This window comes from Urocampus carinirostris, chromosome 8, assembly GCF_059441175.1.
Source record: "Urocampus carinirostris isolate Australia breed hairy pipefish chromosome 8, RoL_Ucar_1.0, whole genome shotgun sequence".
Classification (NCBI taxonomy): domain Eukaryota; kingdom Metazoa; phylum Chordata; class Actinopteri; order Syngnathiformes; family Syngnathidae; genus Urocampus; species Urocampus carinirostris.
In genome coordinates, this window is record NC_142356.1 from 29010719 (window position 1) to 29027362 (window position 16644).

The 16644-nt window shown below is 37.7% G+C and overlaps 2 protein-coding genes across 3 annotated transcripts in view; one reads left to right on the plus strand and one right to left on the minus strand.

The window, feature by feature from the left end:
- LOC148361532 (retinol dehydrogenase 8-like) overlaps nt 1-675 on the minus strand; it is a 22632-nt gene extending 21957 nt beyond the window's left edge. The window contains exon 1 of one of the 2 annotated variants that reach the window (XM_088342235.1): nt 600-675. In XM_088342235.1, coding sequence (XP_088198361.1) covers nt 600-657 — 58 coding nt within the window. In that variant the 5' untranslated portion in view covers nt 658-675. The remainder of the gene's footprint in view (nt 1-599) is intronic. The other variant, XM_088342236.1, reaches the window with a different exon arrangement.
- The window catches only part of LOC148361533 (collagen alpha-1(V) chain-like), a 12651-nt gene extending 4408 nt beyond the window's left edge, over nt 1-8243 (plus strand). Inside the window, exons 2-3 of the mRNA XM_088342237.1 lie at nt 7701-7868; nt 7955-8243. Coding sequence (XP_088198363.1) covers nt 7701-7868; nt 7955-8070 — 284 coding nt within the window. The 3' untranslated portion in view covers nt 8071-8243. The remainder of the gene's footprint in view (nt 1-7700; nt 7869-7954) is intronic.
- The last annotated feature ends 8401 nt before the right edge of the window (nt 8244-16644 follow it).

Sequence of the window (16644 nt, forward strand, 5' to 3'; positions counted from 1 at the left end):
AACCTTTAAACCTGGATGTTATGTCCCCGTAAAACATTCCACCAGTCGATCGTTCCTGGAAGGACGAGTATAGATTTGTACCTAAACTTTATGCCGTGCAAATGATCAAAGCTGTCAAGTGTGACCCAGGGGCCTTCACATGCTAACTTGTGGCCGCGAGCAAGAACGCTCATAATTTCTCCCTGTTCCCACTATTCCAATATCGTTTTCCTAAAATAAATCTTTTTTTTGAACATTCTTAACTGTCATCCAAGGATGAAAAAAGATAGCTACTCTTCATTTAAACATGTCAAAACATTTACCTTAGTCCTTCTACAATGTCAAGGAAATTCATGTCTTGGAAAGTTTGTGTTGCTTTTAAACAGTTTATTTTTTATTTTTGAAGGAGTCATTTCATTTTGTATCCATCCCTTCATTTATTCATTTAAATCAATCGTTTAAAGATAGATATAAAAATATATGAAACAGTCCTTTACTGGAAAAAGAGCCTTTGGGCCTGTTAAGTTTTGCAGGCTGGACCCAAACGCAGGGCACACAAGCATACGGGAGGAGAAGGAGAAAAATGTCAACAAAAAAACTACAAATAGAATAAAACTCACTGCTGGAAATCTGAAGGAAGTCTTTTGTTGATACTGCACTGGTGTCGGGCAGCAGCATCAGGCAAGATATCAAGATTAGTACTACAATTCGACAACTGGTGCCGTCAATTGGGCCCTTAAATACCTTGATGGTAATGAGGGCCGGGTGTCATCGATCAAGGTGATTGTCCAGTGCCTGGCAACTTTTGGAGGAAAGTGGCATACTAGATCTTAAAATGTCACTGCCACAAAGTTTGTTTTTCAAACAAAATATGAAAGCCTCGTGTGATGCAATGCATATTGTACGATGTGATACTTATCAGAACAAAATTGTTCTTCCACAGGGATTTAGAATCTAGTATCGTAATGTCCGACTCATATATATATATATATATATATATATATATATATGTATATATATGGAGAATATTTAAATGTGCTGGATTCTTTTGACTTTAAGTTTAAAACCTTTTTTAAAAAGTGCAATTTTAATTTATTGTTTTCATTGCTTCATAAAAACACTAGTGGGGAAATGCCAGTGTAGAGCTGACAGTTTATGATATTTTTGCAAGGAACTGTAAAATTCAAATCATGCTAAAAACTTTAGGTCGTTTCAGTACCCTTTGGCAAAAAACACTGCAAAATATTTGAACGCCATAGCTCTGGCTAAACTTTAGTTTGGCAGTACTGTACCACACTTATGTCAAAAAGCAAATGACAATTTCAAAATAAATGATTTTACTTTAGGGGTTTTTCTTTCGTTCACTTTAATCCGGGGGTCAGCAACCTGCGGCTCAAGATCCACATGTGGGTCTTTAGCATTGCAGAAGTGGCTAACTTGGAGATTTTCCAGGAATAATCAAAATGGAAAAAGAGCGCTTCGGGGGCCATTGTGTTTTTTTTTTGGTGTTTTTTTTTCTTGTCATTTTGTGGTTTTCCATGAGAGGAAAAATACAACACACTCTTAACTTTTTACCAGTGATTTGAATTTTTTAGAATAGATATTAAATGACTGGCTTTCATGTATAATTTCCTTTAGGTTTTAATTCAAAAATACATTTATAAATGGCTTTTCATTGTTTGTTGATGCAGAGATATTTGTGTTTTTGTTTTCTTTGTTCTGTTATTGCTCTATCAGCATTTTGGGTTGCCGATCTCTGGCTTAATCCCCCAAAATGATTGAAACAAACTCTTCCAAAACCACTTTCCACAGGAATAGTGTATACAATATTCAGATACTGTGTATCATTGGCAGCATGGCAGCGCAGTGGTTAGCGCGTGTGCGGCACAGTTCTGAGGTCATGAGATTGAACCTCCTGTGTGGAGTTTGCATGATCTCCCCGTGCTTGCGTGGGTTTCCTCCGGGCACTCTGGTTTCCTCCCACATTCCAAAAACATGCATCTCAGGTTAATTGGCCGGTCCAAATTGTCTCTAAGTGTGAATGAGCGAGTGAGTTGTCTGTCTCTGTGTGCCCTGCGATTGGCTGGCAACCAGTTCAGGGTGTCCCCTGCCCACTGCCCAAAGACAGCTAGGATGGGCTCCAGCACCCCTGCGACCCTACTGAGGATAAGTGGTGTGGATAATTGTTGATGGATGGATGTATATCGTTGATTGTTTATGGCTTATCCAAATAAATACAGTATGTAAAAGAATAATCCCGAGCTGAGTTTTACTGGGACAAAATCAAACTAATTTCCAATTGTAAGCAAGGGCTATAGAAACGATCCGTCACGCGAAGGGAAATCGTTGCAGCAAATAAATCACTCTTTAGTTGGATTTAGAAATTTGCATCAGTTAGGTCACTTGGAAGTCAAAGCGTGGTATATTGACAAAAAATACTGGACATTATGACGGCAGAGGAATGCGCCCCCAAGTTTTGCAGAGGAACAACAGTAGAGCATGTATAAGCCCCGCTGATTTGCCGACTTTGAAGCACTGTTGACATCCTTGCAAGGCCTGCTATTGCATCGTTGATGCTAATGCTAATGATCCGTCCACTTTATTGCGTTTGTGCTTGCACATACTTGTGTTTTCTCAGACAGCAGGAGAGGTTTTTACATGTGTTTGATACAAGGGGAGATGGAACATACGCTACATCAGGGGTGGGCAAACGTTTTGAGTCGCGAGACGCTCTAAGTTAGAGTTTTTGCATCGGGGAAAGGACAAATAAAAATGGTCGATTGATGCGTTTAGTTGTTTGATCATGTGAGTTTTGAACCTGAAGCCAAGGAACAAGAATAATGTAACCCTATCCAATTTTTCCCGTTTACATGCATAATATATATATATATATATATATATATATATATATATATATATATATATATATATATATATATATATATATATATATATATTTATATATATATATATATATATGTTTGTAAAATTAATTATCTAATTTTTTTTCAAACACAGGAAATGCATAAATGAATAAATTCAATTAGAAATAAAAACTTTAATTAAAAGTAATTGAATCAAAGTAATATTATATCTCCCTACTGTATTTTAAGCACTGAATCTGATCATTTACATTGAAAAATCAAAATACAATCGGGCTGGTTCATTAGTCATTGACTTTAATAAATATTGTGATAGATATATTGATCAATGATTTTTTAAAAGCAAGTAAAGAAAATTTTAATTAGCTATTTGAATACTGGCAATGAAAGGGGGTACACACAAAGGGACACTGAGGATAAGAAATTCACCAAAACAAAAACACATTTTTATTAGTAGTACTCATTTTTCAACGTATATATGTTAGCATTAAGGGCAGCACGGCGGCTGAGTGGTTACCGTGTCTGCGCCACAGTTCTGAGGTCATAGATCAAATCCAGCTACCAGCCTTCCTGTGCAAAGTTTGCATGTTCTCCCCGTGCCTGCGTGGGTTTCTTCCGAGCACTCCTGTTTCGTCCCACATTCCAAAAACATGCATGTCATGTTTATTGGCCTAGGTGTGAATGAACGAGTGAGTTGTATGTCTCTGTGTGCCCTGCGACTGGCTGGCAACCGGTTCAGGGTGCTCCCTGCCCACCGCCCAAAGACAGCTGGGATGGTCTCCCCCCGCAACCCTACTGAGGATAAGCGGTTCAGATAATGGACGGATTGATGGATGTTAGCATTCTATTTGTACCATGTTGGTTTGGCAACCCGAATTAAAACACCTGATGGGCCTTGTTGGTCACTTTGAGTCTTCATAGTTTGTATTTTTAATCCTACATCATCATTGCTCTTTTTATCTTACCAATGCTTTGGATTTAATTTCATTCCTGAACCAAAGCACCCAAAATATGCACAAAGATAAACATTTTTTTTCCCATTTATTCATTCATTGTCAAACCAATTGTTTTATCAAAAAGTTCATGTGATGACAAAAAACACACTCCACAGGATCCCCCTTAAAAAATATTTTTTTGTAGTGATTGGGACATGAGACTCCAGGAGAATTGTAATTTTATGCCTTTTCTTACCTTGTCCTCAGGCCATGCAGCTGCGACTCCACTCTGTGTGCATGCGAGTGTATGCATGCCTGTGTGCCCTTGTGTATGTGTTATCACTCCATACAGACATTGCTCTGCTTACGAACGGATAGGTTTCGGACGTTCGTTCGTAAGTTGAATTTGTTCGGAAGGTCCTTCAATTCTATATTTTGTATGTTTGAGAGAGAGAGAGAGAGAGAGAGAGAGAGAGAGAGACAGAGAGAGAGAGAGAGAGAGAGAGAGAGAGAGAGAGAGAGAGAGAGAGAGAGAGAGAGAGAGAGAGAGAGAGAGAGAGAGAGAGAGAGAGAGAGAGAGAGAGAAGCCTGAACCAGCCCAAACGTAATAATTTACATTTTAACCCCGAATTTTGGAAGGTGGCAGGCTCGGACTTAGGATGTGACCTCTGAGTGCTACTAATTGATTTTGGAATTGAATTCATGCTGTGAGATGAGGTTTAAACTCAAACTGATGTCGTGTATTATGTAGTTCCTCCTCGAGGTAGAAGAAAAAAAAAACATAAATTAGAGAAAATAATGATTTGCATAATAAGCAAAAATACATACACTATTATATAAATGTGCATTTTTCTAAAAACTTGCAGGTTGAGAAATTTGTATTTATTTTACATAAAATAGGCTCACCAAGAAGGAACTGACATGACTGTCCACCATCTTGCTGCTAAGGGTAATTCCAAATACCAAAAATTTTGTGAAAGGTTGGGGGGAAAAAATGAGAAGTAAAATAGAGCTTTTTTTTTTTTTGTCTCTGTAGTTTCTGTAGTTTGAATTGTTCCTTGTGATTTGTAGCACTCATAATCCGTTGCACTACACACTACATCAACATCTGGTGGTCAAATATTATACAGTGCCGCTTTAACACTAGCCCAAGAAGAAAATCTTTTCTCAATTTTTTTAACAATCTTAGTGGAAAATAAAGATTAAAAATGTACTTCATAGTAATATACTAATACATTCAACTCGGAGACTTTACAAAAAAATTTAGTTTTAGAAAATTGTAAAAGTAGAAAATATACGTTTAAATAAATCAAATGATAAATTGACCACACCATTTTTTACCAAGCTTTTTTTCCGGTATTATCTCTTATACAACAAGGACAGTACAAACATCTTCTTTGTTCCTTTATCTCTTTGTTTTCCTTATACTCACTGTAAAATGTGGAACTGGAGTGCCACGTCCAATTTCGTTGTCACAATATATCCCATGTTGTAACAATGAAAATAAAGGTATATTTTATTCTATTCTACTGAGCAAAAGCTGCAACAATTTTTTTTACCCATTGGAAACACTAAAAGAAAACCATTTTTTATTGTCATCTTAGGGTAATGTATATCATACCCTGTCTTGACTATTCAAACAACATTTTTTTTCCTGTACATTTTTTTTCTCACTTATCAATTTTTTAATAAAAACTCAATTTGGGTGAATGCAAATAGCGACACATGGGCCTACTGTATATACAGTACATGGCTATGTCGCTGCTTTTTTCTTCATCCACGAGTTTGTTTGAAAAGCAAACTGTCCGTGTCCCGTCTTGTTTCGCATATGTGGAGCGTTTGTTGTCATATGTAACTGAAAACCAAACAAAAAAACAATAAAAACGCTAACTTTACACAAGCTAGTCATGCAAACGTTGGTACTATGTAAATAAAGTCAAGTTTCAAGATAACAGAGGAAGGTCCTTGAATTGGAAATTGTATTGAGTTTTGTTTTTCTTTTTAACCTTCCCAAAAAGCAAGTAATTTTAGTTTTTAAAGAGTCAAAATGGGCTATAGAACACCAAAACTGGCTTTTTAGATTCGTTCCAATTACAGTCAGTTTTAAAATATTTACTGCATTGGGTTTACGAGGATTAGGGCTGCACCACAGAGTGACGCTTCATCTTATGTACTTTATTGAAACAATATCTGTGACAAAACATTAACAGTTTTTATTCAACCCTTACTTTTTTTATCCAAGCCACCAACAATAGCCACATTTGTTGTTTTTGGTGTAAAAGATCAACATTAATTGTCAATTCAGGCGGAAAACTACGTCACCTTAGTCTAGTTTTATGTGAGTAATCAGACAACAGACATTTTAACAAGAAAGGTAATGCAACAACAAAAACAACTGACATAGTAGTCATTCCATAGAGGTACGGTAAACAAAAACAGGGACACACAAACATGAAGTCAAAGTCAAGTCAAAGTCAGCTTTATTGTCAATTATGCAGCAAAAACAGAGAATTGTAATTGTGTTTCTCTCAGCCCTCGGTGTCAATGAAGTAAAAAAACACACTACACTAAGACACACATGTACAGTTTGACAAATAAATAGATGGTGTACACAAAGTCAAATATTTGGAAGGAAAGAAGCCGCTGCATGTGCACGCACCGCCGATATATGTGTGTGTGTGTGTGTGTGTATATATATAGATATATATATATAGATATATATATATATATATAGATATATAAATAATGTGTGTGTGTGTGTGTGTTATATGTATACATAGTCATACTGTATACATATTATATATGTCTTTATTGAAAGGGATTATTTCAAAGGAGAAGGGAGGGGAGGATTGTGTATTATATTCGTCCCATTCGTCTTTCGTTTTTTTACTAGGAATCAAAACATAAATTATCATCTTTGCCAAATTACTAGCTGAATAATGAATCACTCATATTTTCTAAGACGTTAATCTCAAATAACTTTCAGTTTTGAAGTATCAAGAGTCTTGGTTTATCCAAATAATATATTTATCAATAAACTTAAACACATAAAATTAAAATATCATCCCCAGGGCTATTACCCCAACTGCACAATCTAGCCGATGCATAGAAAAATGGATATTCATACCTTATTTTGACTTATGCCCGGTAGTCCTGGGGGCCCCCTAAAACAACTTATTTTTTATTTTTTTTTGCTGCTAAATGTTACTGCACTATTTCTCATTGCTCTAATGTTACGATGCACTTACACCTTAGGTTAGTCTCCAAGCACTACCTTGTAAATATTTTGGCCTATGTATCCAGACCTTCTTTTTATCTTATTCTTCTCTCAAGTCTTCATTATGTGTTTATCCTGGAGTACCATGTCTGATCTTGTTGTGAACAATGTCCTCTACATTGGTATCAATGGCAATAAAGACTATTCCAATTCTAGCTCAATAAGTATAAGGATGTGTGTGTACGTGCCCACGTATGTAGGTATGAGAGCATTGCTCACAAATCGACCTGAAGATGATCCTCACCAGTTCAGACATGTTCTCCACTTTTTAGGTTCTTTCTCCTTTGAGTGCTCCTTTGACTTTTATTACATGTACAAATAATTTTACTCTTTTAAATTTTAAACAACTGTTTTTATTGTTTCTTTTATGAGTCTCTGAATTGTGTGGTGTTGAAGGAACTAAGCATACTTCTTTGACGAGTAATTTCAAAATCATTTTTCCTTGAACCTAGATGATTTTCCATAGTGTTCAAAATGGCTAAGGGTTGACATGATTAGACTTCATATAAAAACATTTCATTCTACAAAGATCTTAATGTGCATGTTTTTGAGACACTCTACATGTCTCAAATAAAGTTCAAACAAAGCTAATGTTGACAACTGTTTTTGTTTTTCAATCTTCTGCAGCCAGTCCAATCGACGTCCTGAAGGTTCTAGAGCTCGCCGAAGATATGGATGGCGTTTCCCTGGAGGCCGGGCTGTGCACCAGCAGGACAGACCGAAAGGAGCCGGACCTAGCTTTCAAGATCAACAAGAAGATCCAACTGAGCGCTCCCACTAAGCAACTTTTTCCTGGTGAAATAAAGTCGTACCTGTGGGTTTATCTATGGAACTGTGTAGAATTTATATTTCTAAAATTCTGATGTGCATCAACAACTCAGATTCCCCATTTCCGGTGGACTTCTCACTGATGACCACGGTTCGAGCTGTAAAGGGATCACAGGTCTTTTTGCTATCGCTGTACGACCCTCAGGTTTGTGTTACACGGGTGCATTAATTTTTTTCACATGCTCTTGTCACGGTTGCCCATTGCCTTCACTTGGGCCCGCCCGTTTGGCGCCAGCTGATGCTCGTTGCCTGATTGGCTTCCCTCCTATTTAAACTCAGTGCTCTCATTCACTCCTTGTCAGTCCGTCAACAAACCTCTGCACTTGCAAGACTTGTATTTTGACTCTGTCCGGTATCCTGCTCATGTATCCAGTATCCGGTATCGATCCCGCCTGTCTTGTCCTGTCCGGTATCTTGCTCCAGTCTCCAGTATCCGGTATCGATCCCGTCTGTCTCATCCTGTCCGGTATCTTGCTCCAGTCTCCAGTATCTGATATCGATCTTGTCTGTCTCGTCCTGTCCAGTATCTTCCTCCAGTGTCCAGTATCCAGTGTCGATCCCGTCTGTCCCGTCCTTTCCAGTATCTTGCTCGTGTATCCAGTATCCTGTATCGATTCCGTCTGTCCTGCCTTGTCCGGTATCTTTCTCCAGTATTCGGTATCAATCCCGTCCGTCCCGTCCTGTCCGGTATCTTGCTCGTGTATCCAGTACCTGGTATCGATCCTGTCTGCCTCTGGCTTCCTGTTTTCCCGCGCCTGACTTCTCTTTCTCACTTCTTCCGTCCAGCGATTGCCAAAACACTGGAATTTGTGTTCACGCGCATAACTGCCCCATTCCCGTAAAATAAAGCTTGTGTGAAAACGTTACACGTCTGGATTGTCCGTGTGTTCGGGTTCTGACAGTTTTTATGTTTGAGCCTTATTACAAAATGAAATGAATTGTGTTTACAAAGACATGTAGTGACATTTTTTACCAATGTATATTAGAAAATAAAAAAGACAAATTTCAAAGATGAAAATAAGAACTTCATTAGTATTTTAGTTTTTAAAAATACTTGTTTATACATATATCAATGTCTAAGTTAGGATTTGATTCATGATTTCTCTTTCTCTCATGTGCTTAAGAGTTTGTTCGCTCATTCAATTATTTATTAGCGATCTCTTGATTCTTATATTCATTGACTTTCTTCATTACAGTAGAACAAATTTTGTTGGCATTACTTTTAAGACAAACACTTTAGATTTGTGGTATAAAGTGTTTTTTTCATTTTCCTCCAGCTTTGTTTTACGCAGCCAACATTTTGCCTACTTCCATTTACAAGTCAGAAGAGCCATAACTGCGAAAAATGAGCTCCAATCTTTGTTTATGTGCTATCTATTTGTCTGAGTTGAATTATATTCTTAAAAAATTGTGTTGATTGCTGTGGTGTCCAAGTGGATGTTGTCTGGAGTGGATGCATGATTTCTCAGTTACGGAATGTGCATTGTTTTATGACTGTTCTTTTTTTTTGATCAGTACGTCAGTTGAGAACACTACTTACTTTTACTTCATTACATTGTAGAGCAAGTATCAGTAATTTTCAATCTGTTACATTTTCAAAAGGTTTCTTTTGATAATGGTGTTGTGGAATGCTCTGCCCCCTGAGATTCGATCTTCAACCTCAGTAGAACTGTTTAAATCTAGGCTTAAAACACAATTCTATTCTATTGCTTATGAATGACCAATGTTTCATGTCGAAGATGTTTGTGTATTGTTTGTGGATGCCCTTGCAACATCTATTGCAGCCTAGTCATCCTGGAAGGAGCATTACTTCATGTGCGGCCCCTTCTCAAGGTGTCTTCATTTTCCTCATGTTGAGGTTTTTGAGTTTTCCCTTGCCCTCATGTAGGTTTTAGATCATGGTATAATATTCTGTAGTTTCCAATAGTCTGTGGTCTGTGCAGCCATTTGAGACCCGTTGTGGTTAAGGGCTATACAAATAAACATGGCTACAAAATTGAATATTTATAATATAAAATCAAGAAGTATCATAATAAAAAAAAGAAAATATCTTTTGACTTCATACTTGTCTTTGAGCAAAATGATGCTCACCTGTATTTTTTGTCTAATCTTAGTGCAGCTTCATGATAAAAGTAGGCATACTACCCAAAGACCAAGCATGTAGCATCATTCTCAAAAAGAACTGAGGTTGCGTTTCTGCCGCATGTGCATCATCGTTTTGATTACATGTGTGAAACTTTTTCAAGAAAGTAATAAAATCCATCCATCTGTTTTTTTTCTACCTGCTAATCCTTATTGCAGGTTTTATCCGAGCTTATTCCAATTATCTTCATAAAAGCCAAAATTCCAACCACGTTCTGGCTGCAGTGCCGCTAAGTCCTGAGACCTTTCTGTTGTTTTTTGGTAATCACAGGGTACGCAACAGTTGGGTTTGGAAATTGGACGTTCTCCCGTCTTTTTGTACGAGGACCACGAGGGTCAACCCACCCCTGAGCTCTACCCCACTTTTAGGAGAATCAACCTTGCAGATGGCAAGTGGGTAACACACTTAAGAGCAAACACATATAGTATAGTAAAAACAAGATCATACAAGTACACATTATATATTGAAAATAACATCCAAGCTAATTTGTAATTTTTAACAATTGGAAAGTAAGTAACTATTTAAACTTTCTGACGGTTCCACTAGGTGGCACCGAGTGGCCTACAGTGTAAAGGGTCAGCAGGTTACTCTTTATTTGGACTGCGTCAAGCTGGAGACCTTGGACCTTCTGAGGGGGCCCCAAGCGCATGTCAGCACTGAAGGAGTGACCGTATTTGGTACACGACTGCTAGATCAAGAGGTTTTTGAGGTTGGTTGGCTAAATTGCTTTGAGCTCAGACTTTGTTCTTTAGAGTGAGAGAATTAATTTTGTGAGATAAACACACGTACACAAACACACACACACATATACACACACACTCTTATATATATATAAATATACAAAGGAGAGGGTAAATGATGTGGAGACAGAGAGGGAGGTAGAGAGAGGGAAAGAGAGAAAGAAAAGGAAGGAAAAGGAGGGAGAAAAAGAGAGGCAGAGAGAGGGGGAAAGGGAGGGGGCAGAGAGAGAGAGAAAGGTAGCAAGAGAAAGAGAAGGGTAGGAGAAAGAGATACAAAGTAGAGAGAAAGAGAGATATAGAAAGAGAGAGAGAGAGAGAGAGAGAGAGAGCGACAGAGAGACAGAGAGACAGAGAGAGAGTTTATGCGCCCACCCACTGTTCACTGACAGCATAGACCAGCCTATCACAGTCGCGCACACAGACAGTCACCCCTACCCAACAGAGAGTGCCCTCCCTAATCTGTCCTCACTTTTTGTTGTCTATCAGAACACAATGCACTATACAATGATATTATTGAGAATAAAGACAAAACCAATTCAAAATTTGCAAACAATAACCGAAGCACATAGCGAGGGTTTTTTGTATTTGAATAAAATGAGTGATAAGCCAAAACATTTTCAACTAAACAGGGCGACATACAGCAGCTTCTGCTCGTAGATGATCCTGCGGCGGCCGAGACCTACTGCAAAGACTTCATCCCCGACTGTGACGCTGCATTGCCCTACGATAGCGTCATCACGGAAATCGCAGCAGACGAGGTGAGCCCACTCATATCCTAGTTTCCCCTGCTTCCCAATTTCAGGTGGCTCAATATGTGTCATGTGTTGAATATTTTTTTTAATGAAATATGAAAATATGTGTACATTAATACTATAGCTGTGCAATAAAAGTATTTTTTTTAAATAACAGAGTGGTTTATATTTTAATGGCATGTTAAAACAAAAGTGATGCGGGAATCTTTGGCATTGATCTGATACAAGTTGATCTACTGTATCGATCGATACAGATACGATATTTTTTGCTTAGAAATATATTGATTATTGAACAATTAAAGCCATTTTTTTGAGTGAATTTTTAATTAAAATAAAAACAGCACAATTATTGTTGGCACAAAAACTGTTTCATTTGTTATTAAATAGCTGCATTTGCAAACTCTAACAGTTTAAAAAAGAAATTGAAATATTTTCATCACAACTGTTTCTGAACAAAATCCTATCCAAAAAGTGGCAATGAAACAAAAATAGAAATACTGTAGATTAATGTCAACAAAACAACTAAAATGCATTATATTGCACAATATTTTAGGACAAAGTATGCTGTCAGTAATGCAAATCATTTGTCTCTTATTAGCTCTGTCGGCAAAGTGACAATGGATTTTAAAGTTTTTTTTTCAGGAACAATGACATGTTTACATTTTTGGTTGCAGTTTATTGTTTTCTTAAGGGTGAGCCCTTTTCACGTGTTTACGTCAATTTGTGGTGTTGCCACAGAAACAGACCATTTTACCTTACAAACTTCACCTAGCATTGTCTATTTATTTAGTTTAGTATTTAGTATTTAGTATTTAAAATTCCACACTTCATTGCGCTTCCTGTTTTCCTCTGTCAGTTTTAGCTTCTGATAGGGTCGTTATTGGGCGCATACATTTGGCCCTCTCTCCTGCTTGGCAGGCAGGATGCAGCAGCACGCTGACTGAATGAATGAATGGATGAATGAATGATGATATGATGACTGTCCCCTTTCCCGTTTAATTATTTAAAAAAATGTATTTTGACTTTTTGACTGTGTCAAATTGTTTTAGTAACAAAAATAACAAAACATTTTGAGGTCTGCATACTGCTGTGTGATTTACGATTCGGCTCTGAGCTCAAAAGATCGGCGGGGTGTTTCTTTTGTTATTATTTCTTTTGGGAGGATTAATGGAAGACAGTCAAGATCAGGGGTCTCGACCCTTTTTGAAGCTGAGAGCTGCATTTTGTTACTAATTAGTGCAAAGGGCATCCAGTTTGATATACATGCCTAAAACCACATGTGATTACTGTGTTGTTACTATGTTTTTACTAGGTGAATTACTATTACTGCAGTACTTGTTCATGCGTTGTTTATCATAATGTTTCCAATTTTTCTAACTGTAATGTTTTTTTTTTATTTTTTTTATTTTTTAGGGAGGAGGGTGATAATTTATTTAAATTAAGAGTCGACAGTTATCAAAAAGGCATGGCAAACTCCCAAAATGTTTTTTTTCATTTGGAAACCACTGTTGGGCACGTTAATGAAAAACAGTAATTAGTTACAGTTAGAAGTTACGTTATTTAAAAAAATAATAATTCAATTACCCCAGATTGCTGACACCAAAAAAGTACTATTGAGTTACAAAATACCGTGTGTACTTGCATAGAAGCTGACCCCCTAAAACTGCTTTAAAAACAACCACATTATAAAAGAAATAGAAGAAAGCTGTGAACCCCTCGAATTTCTTGGCTTGAGCAAAATTGAGTACTTACAAACTAACACTTAGGCGAGAGACCCCATATCCATTTTGTCTCTGGGCTTCAAACCACTTAAATAATTTATTCTCCATTTCTGAGTACTGTACAATATGTTATCTTTTTTTCTGGGCATGGTGTACTGCAAAAATTACTTCACAATTAAAAATACCAAAATTCAGCACACTTTGAACGTAAATTGCGTGCTTACATTTGCCCCAATGATATCCGGTTGGTTCGTTGTCCCTGTATATGTAACGCCCATATCTGCACGTGCTGCCTTCCATTCGCCACCAGTGACTCGCACCCAAATATGCACATATGAGCTGACTCCCTGATTTCAGTATTCGGCTTGGATGCAGTAGGGAGAATATCTTCATGAGGAGAATTTTGGTACCCTGATACTCTGTGTTTTGGCAAGCGATCCCATAACTGTGTTCAATTGTACTTTGTAGATAAATATAAACATGCGCACAGAAGGAATGTTTCTGACATCATGTAGGTTGTATGTGTCAACGTGAATAATACAGTTAAAACAATAAATAGGACACAGTAATCCATGTTTTGCATTTAATACGTAGCGGAGTAATGCATTACGGTACTAGTAACTGTAAAACACATTGCATTCCAGGAAAGCGTTTCTTTTTAACACGTTTGTCTCAACACTGGAGAAAACGTATAAGAGACATTATCTGTGATTTTGAAAAAAATTGTTTTCAGGTTTTTTAAAAGCAAATTGACCAAAAATCAGTTTTCATTCCTATAACATGAACAATTATGTAAAGAATTCATAGCAAACAGTCTTCACCACACATTGCCTCCAACATTTTGAGGTTGACCCTTTTTGTGTTCCTCAGGTAGATGCACCGTCGAAAAAGCATGTGGTAGAAGAGTTCGACGACTACGACTTCAGTGACAACTACCCTGACGTCTCCGTCTCCACAGTGACATCTGGACCCAACCTCACTGAGTATGAGGTGAGGGTGCTGTTTCTGTCAAGTTTTCCCCTCTGTCGCCTCTGACCTCTCATTTGTCCGACAGATGTTCGAATATGAAGACTACGACAACAACTCCACCGATGACTACCAGGTAAACGTGTACGAATACGAAGACGAGGAGGTGGATGAGCGATACCGGCCAGCTGAGAGGGAAGAAGGATATGGATTAGACACGCAGGTATCAATCAAACCCTCACAATTTTTTGCCCCTTTTATTTCCAAACACTTAATTGGCTAAAGTGATGGATTGAGTTTTATTTTGTTCACCACTAGATAGCAAACATTTACACTCTAGGTCCCTCTAATGAAGAATGTTTTCATGAGAAAACATTTTATAACTATTGTTTACTTTCAGTATGTTCCAGAAAAAGGAGAGAAAGGAGAACCAGCACTTTTGGGAGTGGTAAGCACATTTGAATATGGAGGATGAATCCTGACGTATGTTGAAATAAATGTAAGGCCGATTTGTGCATCACTGATCGACCAATAGGTGAAAAGCTCAGGCAGCTGGGCCGCCTTCTCATTTAAATAACATTTAGCTGTGACAAAATACATGAAAAAATACACACAAAGATACACAACAAATACACAATAAAATAAAAGACAAAATAAATACTCGACAAAATACAGTACAAAGTAAATGATTAATACAGAAATAAGTAAATTACAAAATAAATGACAATATGCATAAATTACATTGCATTTTTCTTAACATATTTATGTTGTATGTGATTTTTTTTTTGGCATGGATATCAAACTCGGTTTGGCCCTTGGGCCTGATCCTGGCTTTCTGTTCTGAGGAGGGCTGGATAAGTAAAAGAATGCCCACTTCAATTTTTTAGCTTTGTTTAGCAGTATTATCCTTTGTCACTCAGCCAATATTAGTAACTTACCCTACATATTTTAATCACGGATGAAAAGGGATCTTTTCGAAACGCAACACATTTATTCAAAAACAGTTGGGGATAAAGCCTTTCATGTTTGGCATTGAATATGCTAACTAGTTTATTTTAACAGTTGAACTAATGCCGTTCAACACCTGAACCAACTCCTCACGCTATACAAACATAACAATAAAGGCCAGAGAGAACATTTGGTTTCGATCCATCCATTAATTATCTCCTCCGTACTGTCGCAGGGGTGCTGGAGCCCATCCCATTTCTCTTCGGACAGAGGGCAGGGGACACCCTGAACTGGTTGCCAGCCAGTTGCAGGGCACACAGGGACAGACAATTCACTCGCTCATTATCACCTAGGGCCAATTTGGACAGGCCAATTAACCTGACATGCATCTTTTTAGAATGTGGGAGGAGACGGACGCAAACACAGGGGAGAACATGCAAACTCCACACAGGAGGTTCGATCTCATGACCTTAGATCTGTGCCGCACTCGCGCTTACTACTGTGCCGCCGTGCTGCCCTGGTTTCCATTTTTTTTTTTTTTTAAATCACAACTTTTGAAAAAAATGAAAGAGAGACTTGCTTCTTTTTTGACTTACTCAGAAATTCATGTTGGGCCGAATTAATAATTCAACAGACTGGATTTGGCCTGTGGACCGTATGTTTGACATGCCTGGTTTATTTGTTAAGTTATTTATATTGCAGATATATTTTGGACATTAACACAAAATTAATATATCCTGTGACTGTGAACGAGACAATGTCCTTTCATTAAAAAGCATCGGAAAACTTGAAAGGTGTTTTATAAGAAATGAGCGTGGTTTGACAAAACAGTTCCTGGTTGTGACATATTACAATATTCTAACATTATCATCATTATTAAAGAGGAACCCAATATTTTTCGGGGAGACTTGAAAACGTATTAGTAGCATTACACCAATATTGATGATATCCAATATTGGTCTTATAAACTCAAAAGTAGGATTTTATTTAAAAACTCTGATATTGACATTGGAATAAAAATTTGAGTTTCCACTCCTGTTTTTTTTATCTAGCAGCAACTGTTCGTTTGAAGAAATTAGCTATTTACTTTGGTTTTAGATATCCTGAATATGAGAGGAGCTAATACTAAAGAGGATAATGCCAACCTGAATCGAATTTAGGAGGTAGAATTGTCCAAATACAAACTCTTGTGCGGCACAGTTCTGAGGTCATGAGATCGAACCTCCTGTGTGGAGTTTGCATGTTCTCCCCGTGCTTGTGTGGGTTTCCTCCGGGGACTCTAGTTACCTCCCACATTCCAAAACACGCTTGTCAGGTGACTTGGCCACTCCAAATTGTCCCTAGGTGTGAATAGACAGTGAATTGTCTGTCTCTGTGTGCCCTGCGACTGGCTGGCAACCGGTTCAGGGTGTCCCTGCTCATTGCCCGAGGATAGCTGGGATGGGCTCCAGTACCCTCGCGACCCTACTGAGG